The 18,229-nt window shown below is 47.6% G+C and overlaps 3 protein-coding genes and 1 long non-coding RNA gene across 8 annotated transcripts in view; 3 read left to right on the forward strand and 1 right to left on the reverse strand.

Annotated features, from left to right (window-relative positions):
• Positions 1 to 18,229, forward strand: part of LOC310712671 (pregnancy-specific beta-1-glycoprotein 8-like) — a 111,692-nt gene that overhangs the window by 20,766 nt on the left and 72,697 nt on the right. The window lies entirely within an intron of this gene.
• The window catches only part of LOC310712646 (uncharacterized protein), a 28,609-nt gene that overhangs the window by 1,528 nt on the left and 8,852 nt on the right, over positions 1 to 18,229 (forward strand). Inside the window, exons 2-6 of one of the 2 annotated variants that reach the window (XM_083515918.1) lie at positions 611 to 1,666; positions 5,648 to 5,789; positions 7,357 to 7,410; positions 8,736 to 8,819; positions 9,652 to 9,889. In XM_083515918.1, coding sequence (XP_083372044.1) covers positions 611 to 1,666; positions 5,648 to 5,789; positions 7,357 to 7,410; positions 8,736 to 8,819; positions 9,652 to 9,655 — 1,340 coding nt within the window. In that variant the 3' untranslated portion in view covers positions 9,656 to 9,889. Of the gene's footprint in view, positions 1 to 610; positions 1,667 to 5,647; positions 5,790 to 7,356; positions 7,411 to 8,735; positions 8,820 to 9,651; positions 9,890 to 18,229 lie in introns of those variants that run through there. The other variant, XM_083515919.1, reaches the window with a different exon arrangement.
• On the reverse strand, positions 673 to 17,885 carry LOC310712737. 4 transcript variants are annotated; one of them, XR_014528965.1, is made up of 5 exons: positions 17,400 to 17,885; positions 17,319 to 17,339; positions 17,157 to 17,228; positions 878 to 1,003; positions 673 to 811 (listed from the first exon to the last, which is right to left on the reverse strand). It is a non-coding gene; the product is annotated as an uncharacterized lncRNA (long non-coding RNA). The 4 variants fall into 4 exon arrangements; XR_014528963.1 differs by having other exon boundaries at positions 17,157 to 17,339; positions 17,403 to 17,885; XR_014528964.1 differs by having other exon boundaries at positions 17,157 to 17,330.
• On the forward strand, positions 15,044 to 17,166 carry LOC310712727 (uncharacterized protein). Its single transcript, XM_083516068.1, has 2 exons — positions 15,044 to 15,289; positions 16,950 to 17,166. The coding sequence occupies exons 1-2, from the start codon at positions 15,081 to 15,083 to the stop codon at positions 17,125 to 17,127; spliced, it is 387 nt and encodes a 128-aa protein (XP_083372194.1). The 5' UTR covers positions 15,044 to 15,080; the 3' UTR covers positions 17,128 to 17,166.

Below are 18,229 nucleotides of genomic sequence, written 5' to 3' on the forward strand. Positions count from 1 at the left end.
TATATGCCTCCTACTTTTCTTTCCTGTTGAAAATGTCTGCTTTGGGACCTTCAATATTTCACCTTTAAGAAGCTCCCATCCATCTTGGACTCCCTTCTCTTTTCATGTTTCTGACCATGGGATCTCATCCACTAGAATCATAGAATCATAGAATCATAGAGTTGGAAGAGACCACAAGGGCCATCGAGTCCAACCCCCTGCCAAGCAGGAAACTAGCTCCCTGAGCTTTTTGAAATTGGCCTTAAAATCCAGAGTTCATGTCCAACTACATTCATCTTCCTCCAAACTTTCCAAGTACTTCCACTTTGTCAGTTAGTTATTCCCTGTTGGTGAGGACCAGGTCCAATATAGAAGATCCCCTTGTTGCTTCTTCCACCTCCTGGGAAGTCTGTGTTCCAACAGATATTGGGGTAGTTGGCGTCTCCCATGACTACTATATCTTTCCTTTTTTAAAAAATATGTTTGGTAATCTGCTCTAGGAAGGCATCATCCAGGCCTTCAGTCTGGCTTGGTGATCTAGAAATAAAATCAAGAGGGTTGCTATCTCTGTTATTCCTGACTGCTATTGGCCTCTTGAACTGAATGACTGTCTCTCTTCCTCACTCCACAGCCTACATCTTGAGCTCTTGCTTCCTGTTTGCTCCTGTGATGACGGCAGCAACAACAACCGTGGCTGTCGCTCCTCCTGCCACCACAGTTGGGGCTCCTGCAACGACAGCTGGTGCTCCACCTACAACGGCTGCTGCTCCACCTGCAACAACTGGGGCTCCTCCTGCAGTGACCTCTAAGGCTACTCTTCCACCACCTCCACCTCCTCCACCACCACCACCTCCAGTGACACCTAAGGCTACTCTTCCACCACCTCCACCTCCTCCACCACCACCACCTCCAGTGACACCTAAGGCTACTCTTCCACCACCTCCACCTCCACCTCCTCCACCTCCTCCACCTCCTCCAGTGACACCTAAGGCTACTGTTCCACCACCACCTCCTCCTCCTCCTCCTCCTCCTCCTCCACCACCACCACCACCTCCTGCAGTGACGCCTAAGGCTACTGTTGCACCTCCTCCTCCTCCTCCTCCACCACCACCACCACCACCACCTCCACCTCCTCCTCCACCACCACCTCCTGCAGTGACACCTAAGGCTACTGTTCCTCCTCCTCCACCACCGCCTCCTCCTCCTTTTCCTCCTACAGCAACAACAAAAGTTCCTACTGTTCCTCCTGGGTCACAAACTACGGGTGCCACAGTTACTGGTTCGGGAACCATGCAAACTATGGAAACTGAGGGTCCTGATTCTCCTGGGGGGCCTGATGAACCCGAGAGTCCCGGGGGTGATATTACTATTGATTTGGAACCAGTTACTCCAGAGATAGGAATGGACGTCACCCTAATCCCAAAAGGGATAGGCAGCTACGCCTCCTGCACTTGGTTTCGGGGGAGTAAGGCAAAGTCTAGTCAAATCTTGACCTACATACCACCACCCAATTCCTCACTGGAGTACCATTTTGCCTATACTGGCAGGGAATCTGTAAATGCAGAATGTGCCCTCCACATAATGAAGCTAACTCCTGAAGATGCCACCTTCTATCTGCTGCAGGTGGAAGTACAAGGAGTTGATGGTAACGAAATGAAAGAGGGAGAAAAACCTGTGGTGTTCAAAGGTAAACATTTTACATCCTATAGAACCTTAGCCTAGGTCTGGGGGGCAGGGAATCAAACCACTAATTGTTTTATTTTGGTTCAAATTGGCACCAGTTTTGGTTTTGCCGGTGCTCTTCTGCTGAGCTGTAGCCCCTTTCTGGCACACCAACCTACCGTTGAGATGCGAGACAGGGGTGTCCCCAGGCATGTTGTTGCCTGAGTCAGCAAGACAAGTGTCTGTTCCACCATCACCCCTCCAAATCAAGGTGCACAGCAAATTGTTTTAGCACCTGAGGCAGGAAATCCCACAAACGCCTCTTCTTCTTGGGAGAAGAATGGTGTTAAACTAAATAACTGTGATAAGGAAATACGTTAGCAAATTAAATGCCAACTTGATGCCCTTCTGTGACCCCTAGAATCTGCTGCCTGAGGTATCTGCCTCACGGCCAAACGGGAGGACTGGCCTTCATGCAGAGCCAAGCATCCACTAGAGAGCTTAGTAGAACAGTCGCCACCGAGGCTTTGCCAGTAAAGAGGAATTGCAGCCTGAAAAAGGAGGATACAAGAGAGACGTGTGTGTGTGTGTGTGTGTGATATTTTTCTCTCCATAAGACGCACCTGACCATAAGACGCACCTAGTTTTTAGAGGAAAACAAGGAAAGAAAATATTCTGAACAAAACCGTGGATGTATGATTTTTGTGGTTCATGCTGTGGCCACAGATGTGTGATCTGATGGTGAATTTGGGGTGACCCAATGCAAAAATCCTGAGGATCCATGGGCTTTTACCTCCACCCTCCCAGGCAGCCTCCTTTATCTCTAGCGCCAATCAGCTGCTTCCTTTCAACACTCCCTTCCCTCTTGTTTGCCTTAGTGTCTTTTCATTAGCTGGAGCAGTTTTTTGCTCCTCCTTTTCTTCTAATTTCTCTCCTTATTGCTTTAGTTTTCCTGTTTTCCCCCTTTGCAAGTTTGCTGTCTTTACCTTCCCTGCTCCCAGGGAGCCTTCTTTATCTCTAGCATCCCTTATCTCTCTCCCCGATCAGCAAACGATCAGCGGCTTTGTTACAACACCCACTTCCCACTTTCAAAAAAAGAGAGCATGATCTGCTTTTTGTCCCTGGGCAATTCGGCTCCAGGGACCACGCATTCGCTCCATAAGATGCACAGACATTTCCCCTTCCCTTTTAGGAAGAAAGAAGTGCATCTTATGGAGTGAAAAATACGGTACTTCACTGGTACAGATAAATAGTAATACACTTGAGATTCCTGCATTGCAGGGGGTTGGATTAGATGACCCTTCCAACTCTACAATTCTACGCTACCCCTCACCATACTGACCTGCGTGAGAGCCAGTGTGGTGTAGTGGTTAAGAGCGGTAGACTTGTAATCTGGTGAACCGGGTTCGCTTCCCCGCTCCTCCACATGCAGCTGTTGGGTGACCTTGGGCCAGTCACACTTCTCTGAAGTCTCTCAGCCCCACTCACCTCACAGAGTGCTTGTTTTTTTGTTTTTTGTTTATAATGATATTTATTGGAAAAAGAATTTTTTAAAAAATTACAAAGAAAAAAGACAAAATTACAAAGAAAAAAGACAAAAACAGAAAAAGAAAAAATAAAACCATCATTTTCACATTCTCCACTTTCATTACCTTCTTTCCATGACCTCCTCCTCCTCCCATCTCTTGTATCTTGATTAATAATTGTCACAGCAAATCCTTTCCATAATTCATAATAATTTGTCATTACCTTACTCTATTTTCATCTTATCTTATAAAAAACCTTAAAACTTAAGACTTAAATCTTATTTTTACCAGCTTCTCATAACCATTACCTTTTTACCTAATTCTTTAAACATTTTTACAAGAGCCAAGTAATTTCATTTCAACATTTTTCCAACGTTCATAAAACATTTCTGATGATAAAAAAAGAGAATAAAAACAATCCAATCTTCATCCAGCGTCCCCTCCCCCCGGTCCCGGGATTGTCAGTCCTTTTTATCCCATTAGTCTGGCACATTAACCTGGTGATCTTATATCCGAGGCCTTCAAATCTCTTCCATGTCCCTTCTGCAGCTCTTCTTCATATTTTCCTTTCACTTGTGGGAACTCCAGCTTGGTAGTGTCTTTGACCCTTTCCAACAAATCAGCCCCTTTCTCACAGTCCAGACTAGACTCCATGTGGTATTTTAAGACATGATTCAAATTCCCTCCAAAGTTGGAAGTCCCAACAGCTCCAAACCTCTGATGGCCCATTGCCAGACTCGGAAAGTCCAAACATCCCTGCATAGGGGGGTCAGTCCAACCCCCCATTTCCAAATCAATCCAAACTTTGTCTTTCCAAATCTGGTTTTTTCCAAGTTCATTTGTCAAATCCAAAGGCTCATTTTCCTGCTGGGCCAAAAGTCCCTCCATCTCTGGCGCCCAAGATTCTGCAACATCCTCTTCTATCATCTGCTCTGTAAGGACACACTCCTGTTTAAGTTCCTGGGTGGGCTCCATATAATTTCCCACTACCTGTTCAAATGTTCTGGCCGCATTAGTCATCAAATCCGTCTTCTGATCCAATTAGGGCATTTATTTTACAGAAAGCACCCAACAGTGCTTCTGATAACATTGTCCTGCAAGGTCACAATTCCTTTCCCACGGTTGTAATCTGTGGCAGCTGCAAGCTCCCTAGAATTGGCTACAATTTCACAGTCCCCCTCTAGAGGGGGAACCTCTGGTTGTTCTTTCTTTTAAGGACAATAGCAACAAAGTTTTTCTTTTTTTAAGATACTTTGTCAATATTAGTTCCTTTAAAATGCGAAAGGAAACAGTGGGATCACAATGTTACTCTTCTTTTAACTATCTGTCAAAAGCATTTGTCTGGTCAATGAGCTTCAAAACGTCAATTCTGACACCCCGTTCCAGGGTCAGGACGGTGGAAAGTTACTTTACTTTAAACTCACTTCTGCAAGTTTAAACAGTCCAAAAAAAAATCCCCTTTCTTCTCCTGCTACCGAAGGGGGGTTCAACGGTTTTAAATGGTGAAAACCAATCCTTTGAAAGTATTTTTCTAAGCTCTAGTTTACGTTGTCTTTGCTTTCTTCTGACTACAAGGAAACGGAAGGCTGACTTCCTGTTTAGACCTTCTCGTTTCAGTGCCAAATTAAGGTAAATTTTTAAGTCCAATTCCTTTCTAATCGCCAGTTCTTATTTGAAGTCCAATTGTTCAATATTTGAGTACTCATGGGCGATTACTTTAGGTACGGCTTCGCTCCACGGAAATAGCAGTTGACTCACAGCACCGCGCCACTTTCCCCTCTTCGCTTCGGAGCCCGTTAGTGGGTTCCTTTGCGGGTTGGGGGGGCGCTAAAGGTGCCCGCCGAGTCCCACGGTCACAGGCTTCATCCGCCTGTGATTTCTGAAAGGGTCCCCGCTTCGCCGCAGCGGAAAAGACCCGTTTCGCGCGGAGCTGGTCCCTCCGGTTCAGAGTGAGTCCGCCATTGCCGATGGTGCCACCCCGGAAGTGCCTCACAGAGTATTTGTTGTGGGGGAGGAAGGGAAAGGAGAATGTTAGCCACTTTGAGACTCCTTCGGGTAGTGATAAAGCGGGATATCAAATCCAAACTCTTCTCTTCTTCTTCTTCTTCTTCTTCTTCTTCTTCTCAGTCTGCTGTTTAGGAGCTCACTGTGTTGATGAGTAATTTCCAAGCCCCTCTAATCTATCTCCTTAGACCACATCAGCAAGGCCACATCAGGAGTCCTGTCACCTGGGCAGCCCAGAACCTCCATACACGCTGCCCAGGAAGTCACTTTGGCGCTGCTACTGCAGCGGTTTGGCTTCACCCAAGGAGGCACACTCCATTGTCTCTTGAGACAGACGGATACCAGCCAACAACTCTCCCATCCCTACCTTCCAATGGTGGCAAGGATAAGGAAGGCCACTGCTTGGTACAAGCTGGAGCCAGTAGGCATTGGGAGCCATTTTCCTAGTTCTCACATGTCTTTTGGGGGTTTTTTAGAGGCTAAACCTCCAGGAGAAGACGAAGCGGCAAAAGCCAAAGGCCTTCCTCGGGGGATCACCGCAGTGATTGCTATTGGATGTTTTTTGGGGATCATCTTAGCTGGAGGCCTGATAACTTACCAAGTCAAAAGGAGCAAAGCGTAATTATATTTATCATTTGTTGTTTAGTTTATTTACTTCTTTATAAGGCATTTTGCTTTAATCTTTGATCAAACTGAATGGGGAGAGTAACAAAAGGAGTTGAGTGCTATCTTGTATACACTGAACAGGAGGTGGGTTCACACATTACATTCAAGGAGTGCACAGTCTGTGGACCTGGGGCACAAATAGTTGTATTCAGGTATGCACAGGTAGCATTCAATGAGTTTACAGTCTATGTAGTTGGTGACCCAGCAGCTGAGCAGTGCACTTAGGGGGGTGTTCCTGGGTACGAGCAATTTGTACCTGTCTTCAGCTACTTGTGAGAAAGAGACTTGGAAGCACAGCTCCATGCTGTGCACTGGGGAAGGGGCTAGCTGCCCGGGGGGGTGTGCGTCTGCGAGCATCCCAGGGGGGCACCACCCGCAGCGGTGTCACCCGCCTCAGGGATGACACCCCCCGGGGTGGGCAGCACCCACCGCACCCTCCTTTCTCCACCAGTGCTTGGAAGCACCTCTGAACCGTCAGGTGTAGGATTGAACTATAAGATAGCAAGCGTGAGGGGCAGAGGAGAGCAACTAGCTGTGATTTTATTTAGCTGTCATTTTATACTCCTTGGTCTAGGTTTGGATCTGTAAGGATCTCTGTTGAATGGGAAAGCCACTTCCGCCCTCCAGAGGAGGTGGGGTTGCGGGCTTCACGCTCCCACCACACGTGTGGTGGCTGGAGCCAAACTTAAAGGGTGGGAGGGTGGGAAACAGGAGCAGCTGGAGGTGGCAAAAGAGGGGAATCCCTGGCCGCGTCACCCCCTGGCTAGCCAATCAGCTGGCTCTGGGGGCGTGGCCTGACCTATTTAAAGGGGGCACGGCCAGGGATCTCCCTCTTTGCCGCCTGCCAGCAGTTCCTAGTTTTCCCACCCTCCCGCCCTTTAAGGTTTTCGTTCCTTGACCTTGCTATGGACCTCGGTTGGTCGCCGTTGAGGGGCCTGGTAGGAATTTTTCCACTTGGCAAATTGGCACCAGCCACTTGGTTTTCGCCGACCTCGTAGAAAATCGCCACAACTTTCTCGGTATTGGCGGTTAGGCATTGGTATTGGTATTGCTATGTAGATGGAAGAGGGGAGGAAGCGCCATCACCTGACCCACATATTGAAGGGTAGCCCAATAAAGGATTCCAGGGGGCGTGGCCCTGTCCGAAGCCTATGGAGGTGAGGGCCTAAGGCACGCCCCCGAGCGGTGACCCCAGGGGAGTTCCTAGTTGATGTGCATCAGCAGGACTCCCCCTACTGGTGGCTAACCTTTTCCAGACTTGCTGAAGCCGGATATAGTTGGTTAGGACCAATGCCTAAGCCAATACCGCTCACCACCTGTAACCAATAATGTTGTGGCCTTATTTTGCCCATTAACCTTAAAAATTGTGTTATGAGTCTTTTTTTCCACTGGGTGGGGGCAGGAACTCGCCACGCAACAGTTGGGGAGGAAGTAAATAAGCTGCTATCGTGGTCGCAAGGGGCCAAAGCGTGCTTCTCACTTCTGAACTCTTTGCTCTCTTTTTTTCCAGTTTCCATAGTGCGCCACCAGTTGCAGAGGCACCACCACCGGTACCCAGCCAGTCCCAACCACCGTAAGTGCCAGGGTGTCAGGATGGGGTGTGAATGGAGCTTGAACCTCCCATTTTCAGCTCATGCGTGTCACAGTGGGAAAACCACAGGCAGGACTTGAGCAGAAGAGCACTTCTCCACTCCTGTGGTTTCCAGCAACTGGTATTCAGAAGCATTGTTGCCTCCTACTGTGGAGGCAGAACATAGCCAATGGTAGCCTTCCCCCAATTAATTTGTCCAATCCTCTTTTGACGCCACCTAAGTCAATAGTCATGGGACGTGGGTGGCGCTGTGGGTTAAACCACAGAGCCTAGGACTTGCCGATCAGAAGGTCGGCGGTTCAAATCCTCGCGACGGGGTGAACTCCTGTTGCTCGGTCCCTGCTCCTGCCCACCTAGCAGTTTGAAAGCAAGTCAAAGTGCAAGTAGATAAATAGGTACCGCTCCGGCGGGAAGGTAAACGGCGTTTCCGTGCGCTGCTCTGGTTTGCCAGAAGCGGCTTAGTCATGCTGGCCACATAACCCGGAAGCTGTACGCCGGCTCCCTCAGCTAGTAAAGTGACATGAGCGCCGCAACCCCAGAGTCGGCCACAACTGGACCTAATGGTCAGGGGTCCCTTTACCTTTAAGTCAATTGTCATCCCTGCCTACTGCAGGTGTGAGTTCCATGGTTCAACGGTGCGCTGCCTGAAGAAGGAATTTATCTTATCTGTTCTGAATCTTCTAACATTCTAGAGGGGTTTTTTTTTGGCAGGGAGAGGTTTTCTCTATACACTTTCTCCCGGGTTGTGCATAATTTGTTATAAACTTCTATCATGGCACACTTCTTACTTGCCTTCTGTTGGAGGACAGAGCTGTGTCTGTCACGCAGCCTATCCTGAACCCCCATAACTAACCTGCTGGTATCATGTGTCATGAAGGACACTACTGATTAGCCAATGTTTCACCTTCCCTTTCCAGTTGGTTTCCGTGCATGGAATGATGTTGGGAGCATAACCTCTTCCTCCTCCTCTGACAGAAAAATGCCTGACTCTATCCAGTGAGAATTCGATAACCAAGATCTATGGCTTGGCTATCATTAATCCCCATGCAATTATCTCTGTTGGCTTACCTGTTGACAGTAGATGTTCATTCCGCCACGTTCCTTGCCCGGAAGTCCCGCCAGGGCTCTTATTCTGATGAACAAGTGGCCATGCTACTGCAGTACTCCATGAGTCGATGGATGCCGTGACAGACAGTGGGAAGGTGCTGGGGAAAGAACCAGTAAGGATGACAGGGCAAATGCTGGCCATGTGCCACTTGAATGCTGGTTGCCAGGGAATAACAGCAAGGGTCTCTTTGTTTCCTTAGGAATAAAGAAGGCCAGAAGGCTCTGGAGAAAAAGGGGAGTGAGAAGGAAAAAGGTCCAAAGAAAGGAGCACCCAAAGCCCAGAAGTAAGTACCTGCCAGCCCTACATGGGAGGACCACAGCAGTAGATCTGTGTGGCGCCCGCTCTTTTGCACCACTCATCCGCAAAAACATAGGGAGCTGCCTTATGCAGAGTCAAGACACTGACGTTTAGAAGACATCTGAAAGCAGCCCTGTTTAGGGAAATTTTTAATGACTGATGTTTTAATTTACTTTTAATCTTTTGTTGGAAGCCACCCAGAGAGACTGGAGAAACCCAGACAGATGGGCAGGGTATAAATAAGTTGTTGTTGTTGTTGTTGTTGTTGTTGTTGTTGTTGTTGTTGTTGTTGTTGTTGTTATCCAGCTCAGTAGCGTCTACATTCGTGGGCAGCAGGACTTAAGGATTTCAGATCGGGTGATTGCCTAAGAGGTTTTTTTCAGGACTCCGGTTCATCTAGCCAAAATCAACAAACCCCTATCCCCCAACTTTGTTGGGGAGGCTGTGGGAACTTTGGAACATGCTTTGATGAAAAATTGTTTATATATTTTGGACCAGGGTCTTGGATATTATCTCCAAAATGGTTAAACAGCCTCTCTTGCCAAACCCAGCCTTGGCCTTGACTTCACTAAACCCTACTATCCAGCATAATGATTTAATTCTTGTCGTGGTGTTGCGTTGTACCAGAAGCGATTTAGTCATGCTGGCAACATGACCCAGAAAGCTGTCTGCAGACAAACGCCGGCTCCCTCGGCCTGAAAGTGGAGTTGAGTGCCACACCCCATAGTTGAATCCAGTTGGACTTAACCACCCAGAGGTCCTTTACCATACCTTGTTTCTGCTCTCCATCCTCTGATTCTAGACTGATTCTCTTCCAGGTAAAAGCAAAAAGAGTAAGAGAGAAATCGTCCTGGTCAACAATTTTGTCAGCCTTCCAGACTGGAGCAGCACCATTTCCCCCACTCTGCCAAGAAGAGAAGCTCCACTTGAAATATCTGCTTGAAATCTACTTGAAAAATCACGATGAAATGATTTAAGGCCCTTGTGATTCACCCACAGCCCCTGGGGCAGATAGAACATTATGTCCCCTGAGGCAATAAAAGCCTCCAATGCCCACTTCTGCTGTGCCCATATTCCTTTGCCAGGGTCTGAAGGGATGGCTCTCTCCATATTCCACTGTAACACATAATATTATGGCAATATACCTGAAGGAGCGTCTCCACCCCCATCATTCAACTGAGATCCAACGCCGAGGGCCTTCTGGCGGTTCCCTCATTGCGAGAAGTGAGGTTACAGGAAACCAGACAGAGGGCCTTCTCAGTAGTGGCACCCACCCTGTGGAACGCCCTCCCTTCAGATGTGAAGGAAATAAGCAGCTATCTTTCTCTTTAAAAGACATCTGAAGGCAGCCCTGTTCAGGGAAGTTTTTAATATTAATGCTGTACTGTTTTTAACATTTGATTTGGAGCCGCCCAGAGTGGCAGGGGAAACTCAGCTAGATGGGCGGGGTATAAATAATAAATTATTATTATTATTATTATTATTATTATATTATTATTACAATATTGGTTGGGGTAGGGGGCTGCGGTGGGTCCTGGCGGGAAGTGAAACTCAGTGATTGTGAGGAACGGGGCAGTCTATCGGTTTCAGTGTTTCTCTGTTTCTTCCATTCTGCCATTCTTATGTTCATTTCTCCACATTTCCACATCATTTTGTGAGTTGTTTCTAAGATGTCCTCCTGAAAACCCACCAGCGTTTTAGCACAAATTTCTCTTCACATGCACATTTATGTGTGCAGCGCTCACCTTTTTAGCAAAGCAAGGCCTGCCCTTTTTGCACATTGTTGTCACTAACATGTTCATTTTTATGCACACTTTGTCTCAATATGTGCATTTTTGTACACAGCGCTTGGCCGGCGAACTGCGTCGCAAAATTCATGAAAGTGCAAATTTCAAGGGCTGTCTGTCTTTTGTTTTGGGAGCTGTGAATTAGGCAAATTCGTCCTCATGTGAATGGAATGAAATTCCAGAAGTGGTTCCATGCTGTAAAATAAGAAGACCATCAACTTGGTGGTCATGGCCTTCTGTGGGAGAGAGTTCCATAGTTTAACAATGCACTGCTTATAGAGGTGCAGTGGTACCTTGGGTTACAGTTGCTTCAGGTTACAGACGCTTCAGATTACAGACTCCGCTAACCCAGAAATAGTACCTCGGGTTAAGAACTTTGCTTCAGGATGAGAACAGAAATCGCGTGGTGGCAGCGGGAGGCCCCATTAGCTAAAGTGGTGCCTTAGGTTAAGAACCGTTTCAGGTTAAGAATGGACCTCCGGAACGAATTAAGTTCTTAACCCGAGGTACCACTGTACTTTCTTTTTTCTGTTCTGAATCCTCCAACGTTCTGCTCCAGTAGATGTTCACAAGCTCTAACGTTATGAGAGAGGGAGGAAAAACTTTCCTCCATCCACTTTTATAATTTTATAAACTTCTAACACATCATTTCTTACTTTACCAGCGTGGTGTAGTGGTTAAGAGCGTTAGTCTCGTAATCTGGGGAACCGGGTTCGCGTCTCCGCTCCTCCACATGCAGCTGCTGGGTGACCTTGGGCTAGTGTTTGTTGTGGGGGAGGAAGGGAAAGGAGAATATGAGACGCTTTGAGACTCCTTAAAGGGAGTGAAAGGCGGGATATCAAATCCAAACTCTTCTTCTTCTTCTACCTTTTCTCTTTTCCCCCATATCATTTTTTACGAAGCCTCCAAAAACATTTCAAAGCATTTATCATCATATACAATTGCTTTTTAACAACCAAAGTTTCTTCTTCACTTCCCACCCTTTCCTGATGTTTGATTGTTTTTTACTCCTTTTTATTAGCTGTTTTATAACACACACATTTTTATTATCTAAACCCCGCTACCAGTTCATCATTGACCTGGCATTGCACAGCAACACTTTCAGGTCATGTGGGTTTCCCTTGTTGATTCCAGTATCCTTCCGGTCAGGACCAGACCTGGAGGCAAGGATAGTTCTCAGACAACGACTAAGCCTGCTTCCTCAGTAATGACATGGTCTGGTCTTAGCGTAACTCCTCCTCCTACCCATGATCACTGAGATCGGTTGTCCGAGTGCACCCCCCCCTGTGGAACCTGCCCCAGCGATTTTGTTTGCTGGGACCCACTCCCAGGCAGCCCTGACCCCTCCCCTTAAAATAAAATTAAAGCCTATACAAAAAACAAACTAACAGAACAATAAAACTATAAAAACAAAGTTACAAACACAACATAATTAAATTAAACAAATTCCCCCACCCAACTGAACACCCACCCCACCACACACACCCGAGGCCTCCCTGAGGGACATAAGTGCTCATGTCCTGCTTAGCTGTGATGGCCTGGGAATCTGATTCAGAGGCTGAACCGGAGGATTCCCAGGCTGCACAGGAGTCCCCGCCTCCAGGGCTGGCTGAGCCGGGGCAGGGGCTTGAATCTGAAGGGCCTGCATCTGTGCCAGATCCTCAGGAGCAGACACCAGATGTATCCACTCTGGCTCCGGAGGTGATTGAGGACCCATTGCCTGCAGGTGCGCCTCTCCCAGCCCTGTCAGGGGAAGGTGAAGCTGCCCCTGGGTCCAGTAACCCTCCAGCCTCTCCTGAGCTGCAGAGGCTCAGGGCAGAGAGGTGGAGGGAACTGGGTTCTCCCAGGAGGAGTGCTCGCCTTAAGGCCAGGAGAGGCGGGTCACCTGTGGGCTGGGACCTCCCCTGGCCTCAGAGAAGATAAACGCCAGTCAGCCCAGTCCCAAGTTGCAGGAGCAACAAAGTTGGAAACCTGTTTCTGCCAGCACCCAGACCTGTTTCTCCAGAGTTCCCGACCACGCCTGGCTTCTTGCTTTGGACCCCACTTCACCCTTGGTGGACAGTCTCCAGACACTCAGCCCAGGACCAGACTCACAGTAACCCCCCCCCCCCGGACCAGCACATTAGCAGTGCTGAGGGTAACTGTTAGGTTTCTGTTTGTGCCACTAGTGCAGTGCTTGGAGTCACAGGACTCTGTTTACATTCCAGGGATTCCAGACTGTTGGAAGTCTCACAGGAGACGGATGTTGATATTACTGGTTTCCTGTTGCTTTGTTCCAGTTGCCTCTCTGCTCTCACAGAGAGAGGATGTATTTTTCTGTCTGCATAGTTAGAAAATAAACCTCTTTGCAATGTAGCTCATATTTCTCATCCTTCCCTGCTGCTGGATACTCTGCGTAATGAGGGAGCTTGCCTGGAGCCTTATTAAAGGCTCAGGTTGTTAATCACATCGGAGGACTCGACCAGAGGTGTCGCTCGGTCGAATGCAAGCCCGACAGTAACTGGGTACAGAGACGGCTCTAGGGGAGCGTGACTGGTACAGTTGCACCAGGCGCAGAGCAGCTGAAGTGCTGGAGAAGGGGCCACCAGTATTACTTCAATGGAAGGCAAGAGGCAGGGGAGCAAATTTTGGCATCGGACAGGGCACCACTGACATTTGAGATGCCAAGGTCTGTCCCTGCTTGGTATTCCAAGGGATAATGCATGGATCTGCTGCAGCCCAAGTCTCATTCCTCAATGAGCAAGCAGACAAGCACACCAGGCTATGCATTCCATGCTTACAGATGCTCGGCTTCAATTGTCCACACTGGTGGTGGGCCTGTAAAAAGGAGAATGCCTGTTCCATTGAGCATCCATCAAGGCTGCAAACAGCGGCACTGTTGTGACGTCCAGTCCACTTCCACTGCGCCCATCTGCTTCTCCCGGCTACAGCAGAGTATCTTGAGCAGAGGTGTGTCTGTGTGAAAGGAATATCAGCCATGCAGTAAAACCCTCGTACAACAGCTGCTTCTATTCTACGATGCTTTATTGTATAGCAGCAAAACAAACATTTCAGCCAGGAGAGAGCGAAGACATGATAAAAGCGTTCACATAACAAAGTACGAAACCCGTATGTGAACACACCCCCAGTGACAGGATATCATTTCCCTTGAGCTGTTAACTCTGTAAGCTCTGGGCATTCTCAGAAAGCCTTCTGGGAAATGATATATAACAAAATTTTTAAAATGTTTAAGGTGACATTTGTCAAGAAACCAGAAGCCTTTCTTTCAGGGATAATTGCATCTGAGATACCTAAAGAACGGGGGGGGGGGATAATTATGTATATGACCTCAGCAGCCCAAATGGCATGTGCCCAGAGGTGGAAAGACGAATATGCCCCAAATAAAGAGAACTGGCAGCAAAAGTTACTGGAGTATGCAGAAACGGCAAAACTTACTAGAAGATTAAGAGCTAAGAAGATAGAATCTTTAAGCAAGAGTGGGGATTGTTTGTTGAATATCTAAAGAATGATTGTAAATGACTTAAAACATTAGCAGGATTGATATAAACACGTGCAGATGGTGATATTAAAATTTTGAGTACAAGTGATTCATTATATTTAGGTTTTAATGTTGCAGATGCAGAAAAAAGAAGATACAACTTATGTAACTACAGAAAGGAGAGGAGGGTAGACCATAGTATATTTAAATGTATAAAAAGATTTTCTGATATGTTTTGTAAAATGAGAAAACCTGAAAATGGAAAATGTAAACAATAAAACCAATTGCTTACACTGATCCTTCTAGTGCCTCTGCTCCCCCCTTCTGGTCAGGAGGGGTAGTGATACCAGGAACTCACCATGATCAAAAAATGAAATTGATGGGTTTTTATGGTTATGTAAGGGACCCCAAGGGCCATCTAGTCCAACCCACTAGAGTGTAGGAATCTCAGCTAAAGTATCCATGACAGACGGCCATCCAACCTCTGCTTAGAAACCTCCAAGCAAGGAACCACGTGCCTTGAACTCCTTGGAGAAAGCTTGGACTACAAATGTGAAAATACAATACCTAATTGGTAGAATGTGAAATTTGAAAGTGCCTGCAATAGACCTGAAGGGACAAGTCCATACAGTCCCTCCCCCAGTGGCGTACCATGGGTTGCCAGTGCCCGGGGCTGTGAGGAGTGAGTGGGAAACAGCCAGATTATGCATGCACATTCAACTGCCTAACAGTATCTGACCACCCAGGAGAGGTCACTTCCTGGTTTGCCTGGAGAAGCCATTTGAATCGAGCCTAGTGATGGTAGTGCACAATTGTATTGGGGCAGCACCCGGTGATGAAATTGTGCCCCAAAAAAATTTACACCCAGGGCAATCATCGCTTTATGACCTCTTTCTCTTGTTACCCGGGAGTTTACACTGGGGTTGAGCAGGCTCTTGGCACTGAAGCACCCTGGGCCTAGGTTGGGAGAAGAGAACCTAGGATGGGTGTCTGGGCTCAGCTGGGGATCCCAATCACTGGCATCAAAGAACACGGGGGGAACCCAGGCACCAACCTGGGCACAAAGAGAACCTCCCAGGATGCCCCACACCCTCCCACCTGCAAGAGCAACTCGAACAACATGCAGACGCCGCCCAACAGCTTGCGGACCTTCTGGGTTTGCAAGGTCCTGCCTGGTTCTACTTCTAGCAGGTAAGACATGGGGGGTGTCTCTGGGGAACAGAGGTTCTGGCCTGGGGAGAAGAATCAGCGTTCCAAACCTCTCAATATATTTCTTAAACTGTGGCACCTAGAACACATGACTCCAGTTGGGGGTCTGACCAAGGCTATGACTTCCCTTGGACCTTATGCTTCTGTCAAGGCTGCATAGAACAGCATTAGCTTCTTCTTCTTCCTTTTTGGAAATAATTTTTATTTGATTTTACAAGTATAAGAATATGACAATACAGTGGTACCTCGAGTTAAGTACTTAATTCATTTCGGAGGTCCGTACTTAACCTGAAACTGTTCTTAACCTGAAGCACCACTTTAGCTAATGGGGCATCCTGCTGCTGCCACCGCGCCGCCGGAGCATGATTTCTGTTCTCATCCTGAAGCAAAGTTCTTAACCCGAGGTACTATTTTTGGGTTAGTGAAGTCTGTAACCTGAAGCATCTGTAACCTGAAGCATATGTAACCCAAGGTACCACTGTACAATCATACACGTCCATATTTAAAGATTCCTCCGAATCTCTGAACTTCCCATCCTCCCCTTCATGGGTCCTATTGTCAACCCTTTCAACTGCATATTATTTTTGCCTCATAAATCCTGGCTTTCCCCCACCTCAACCTCCTTGCTTCTCGCAGAGGGCGGTGAGGAGCGACCACCAATGACTCATGACAAAGCCAGAAATCCATTTATTACTATTTTTAACCTATCTTGCAAGTCTGAGCTCATTCTGAGCTTTAGCCAGCCTGACTTTCACTCTGCAACTGTTGGCTACTCGTGTTCATCCTTTGTGATTTCCCATTTCTTCCATTTTTTTAAAAAATGTGCCTTTCTTGAATCCCAGCTCACCTGTAAGCTCCTTATGCTGACATATCTGTTTCTTTATATGCCTCCTACTTTTCTTTCCTGTTGAAAATGTCTGCTTTAGGGACTTCAATATTTCACCTTTAAGAAGCTCCCATCCACCTTGGACTCCCTTCTCTTTTAATATTTCTGACCATGGGATCTCATCCACTAGCTCCTTGAGCTTTTTGAAATTGGCCTCCTTAAAATCCAGAGTTCATGTCCAACTACATTCATAGAATCATAGAATCATAGAATCATAGAATCATACAGTTGGAAGAGACCACAAGGGCCATCGAGTACAACCCCCTGCCAAGCAGGAAACACCATCAGAGCACTCCTGACATATGGTTGTCAAGCCTCTGCTTAAAGACCTCCAAAGTAGGAGACTCCACCACACTCCTTGGCAGCAAATTCCACTGTCGAACAGCTCTTACTGTCAGGAAGTTCTTCCTAAGTTCTTCATCTTCCTCCAAACTTCCCAAGTACTTCCACTTTGTCAATTAGTTATTCCCTGTTGGTGAGGACCAGGTCCAATATAGAAGATCCCCTTGTTGCTTCTTCCACCTCCTGGGAAGTCTGTGTTCCAACAGATATTGGGGTAGTTGGCGTCTCCCATGACTACTATATCTTTCCTTTTTAAAAAAATATGTTTGGTAATCTGCTCCAGGAATGCATCATCCAGGCCTTCAGTCTGGCTTGGTGATCTAGAAATAAAATCAAGAGGGTTGCTATCTCTGTTATTCCTGACTGCTGTTGGCCTTTTGAACTGAATGACTGTCTCTCTTCCTCACTCCACAGCCTACATCTTGAGCTCTTGCTTCCTGTTTGCTCCTGTGAAGACGGCAGCAACAACAACCGTGGCTGTCGCTCCTCCTGCCACCACAGTTGGGTCTCCTGCAACGACAGCTGGTGCTCCACCTACAACGGCTGCTGCTCCACCTGCAACAACTGGGGCTCCTCCTGCAGTGACCTCTAAGGCTACTCTTCCACCACCTCCACCTCCACCTCCACCTCCACCACCACCACCACCTCCTCCAGTGACACCTAAGGCTACTGTTCCACCACCACCTCCACCTCCTCCTCCTCCACCACTACCTCCTCCACCTCCTCCAGTGACGCCTAAGGCTACTGTTGCACCTCCTCCTCCTCCTCCTCCTCCTCCTCCACCACCACCACCACCTCCACATCCTCCACCACCAACACCTCCTGCAGTGACACCTAAGGCTACAGTTCCTCCTCCTCCACCACCACCACCTCCTCCTCCTCTTCCTCCTGCAGCAACAACAAAGGTTCCTACCATTCCTCCTGGGTCACAAACTACGGGTGCCACAGTTACTGGTTCGGGAACCATGCAAACTATGGAAACTGAGGGTCCTGATTCTCCTGGGGGGCCTGATGAACCCGAGAGTCCTGGTGGTGAAATTACTATCGATTTGGAACCAGTTACTCCAGAGATAGGAAAGGACGTCACCCTAATCCCAAAAGGGATAGGCAGCTACGCCTCCTGCACTTGGTTTCGGGGGAGTAAGGCAAAGTCTAGTCAAATCTTGACCTACATACCACCACCCAATTCCTCACTGGAGTACCATTTTGCCTATACTGGCAGGGAATCTGTAAATGCAGAATGTGCCCTCCACATAATGAAGCTAACTCCTGAAGATGCCACCTTATATTTGCTGCAGGTGGAAGGAGTTGATGGTAAAGAAATGAAAGAGGGAGAAAAACCTGTGGTGTTCAAAGGTAAACATTTTACATCCTATAGAACCTTAGCCTAGGTCTGGGGGGCAGGGAATCAAACCACTAATTGTTTTATTTTAGTTCAAATTGGCACCAGTTTTGGTTTTGCCGGTGCTCTTCTGCTGAGCTGCAGCCCCTTTCTGGCACACCGACCTACCGTTGAGATGCAAGACAGGGCTGTCCCCAGGCATGTTGTTGCCTGAGTCAGCAAGACAAGTGTCTGTTCCACCATCACCCCTCCAAATCAAGGTGCACAGCAAATTGTTTTAGCACCTGAGGCAGGAAATCCCACAAACGCCTCTCCTTCTCCCAAGCATGGATAGTGTTAAACTAAATAACTG

Source organism: Podarcis liolepis (assembly GCF_965112155.1).
Source record: "Podarcis liolepis genome assembly, chromosome: 7".
NCBI classification, from domain to species: domain Eukaryota; kingdom Metazoa; phylum Chordata; class Lepidosauria; order Squamata; family Lacertidae; genus Podarcis; species Podarcis liolepis.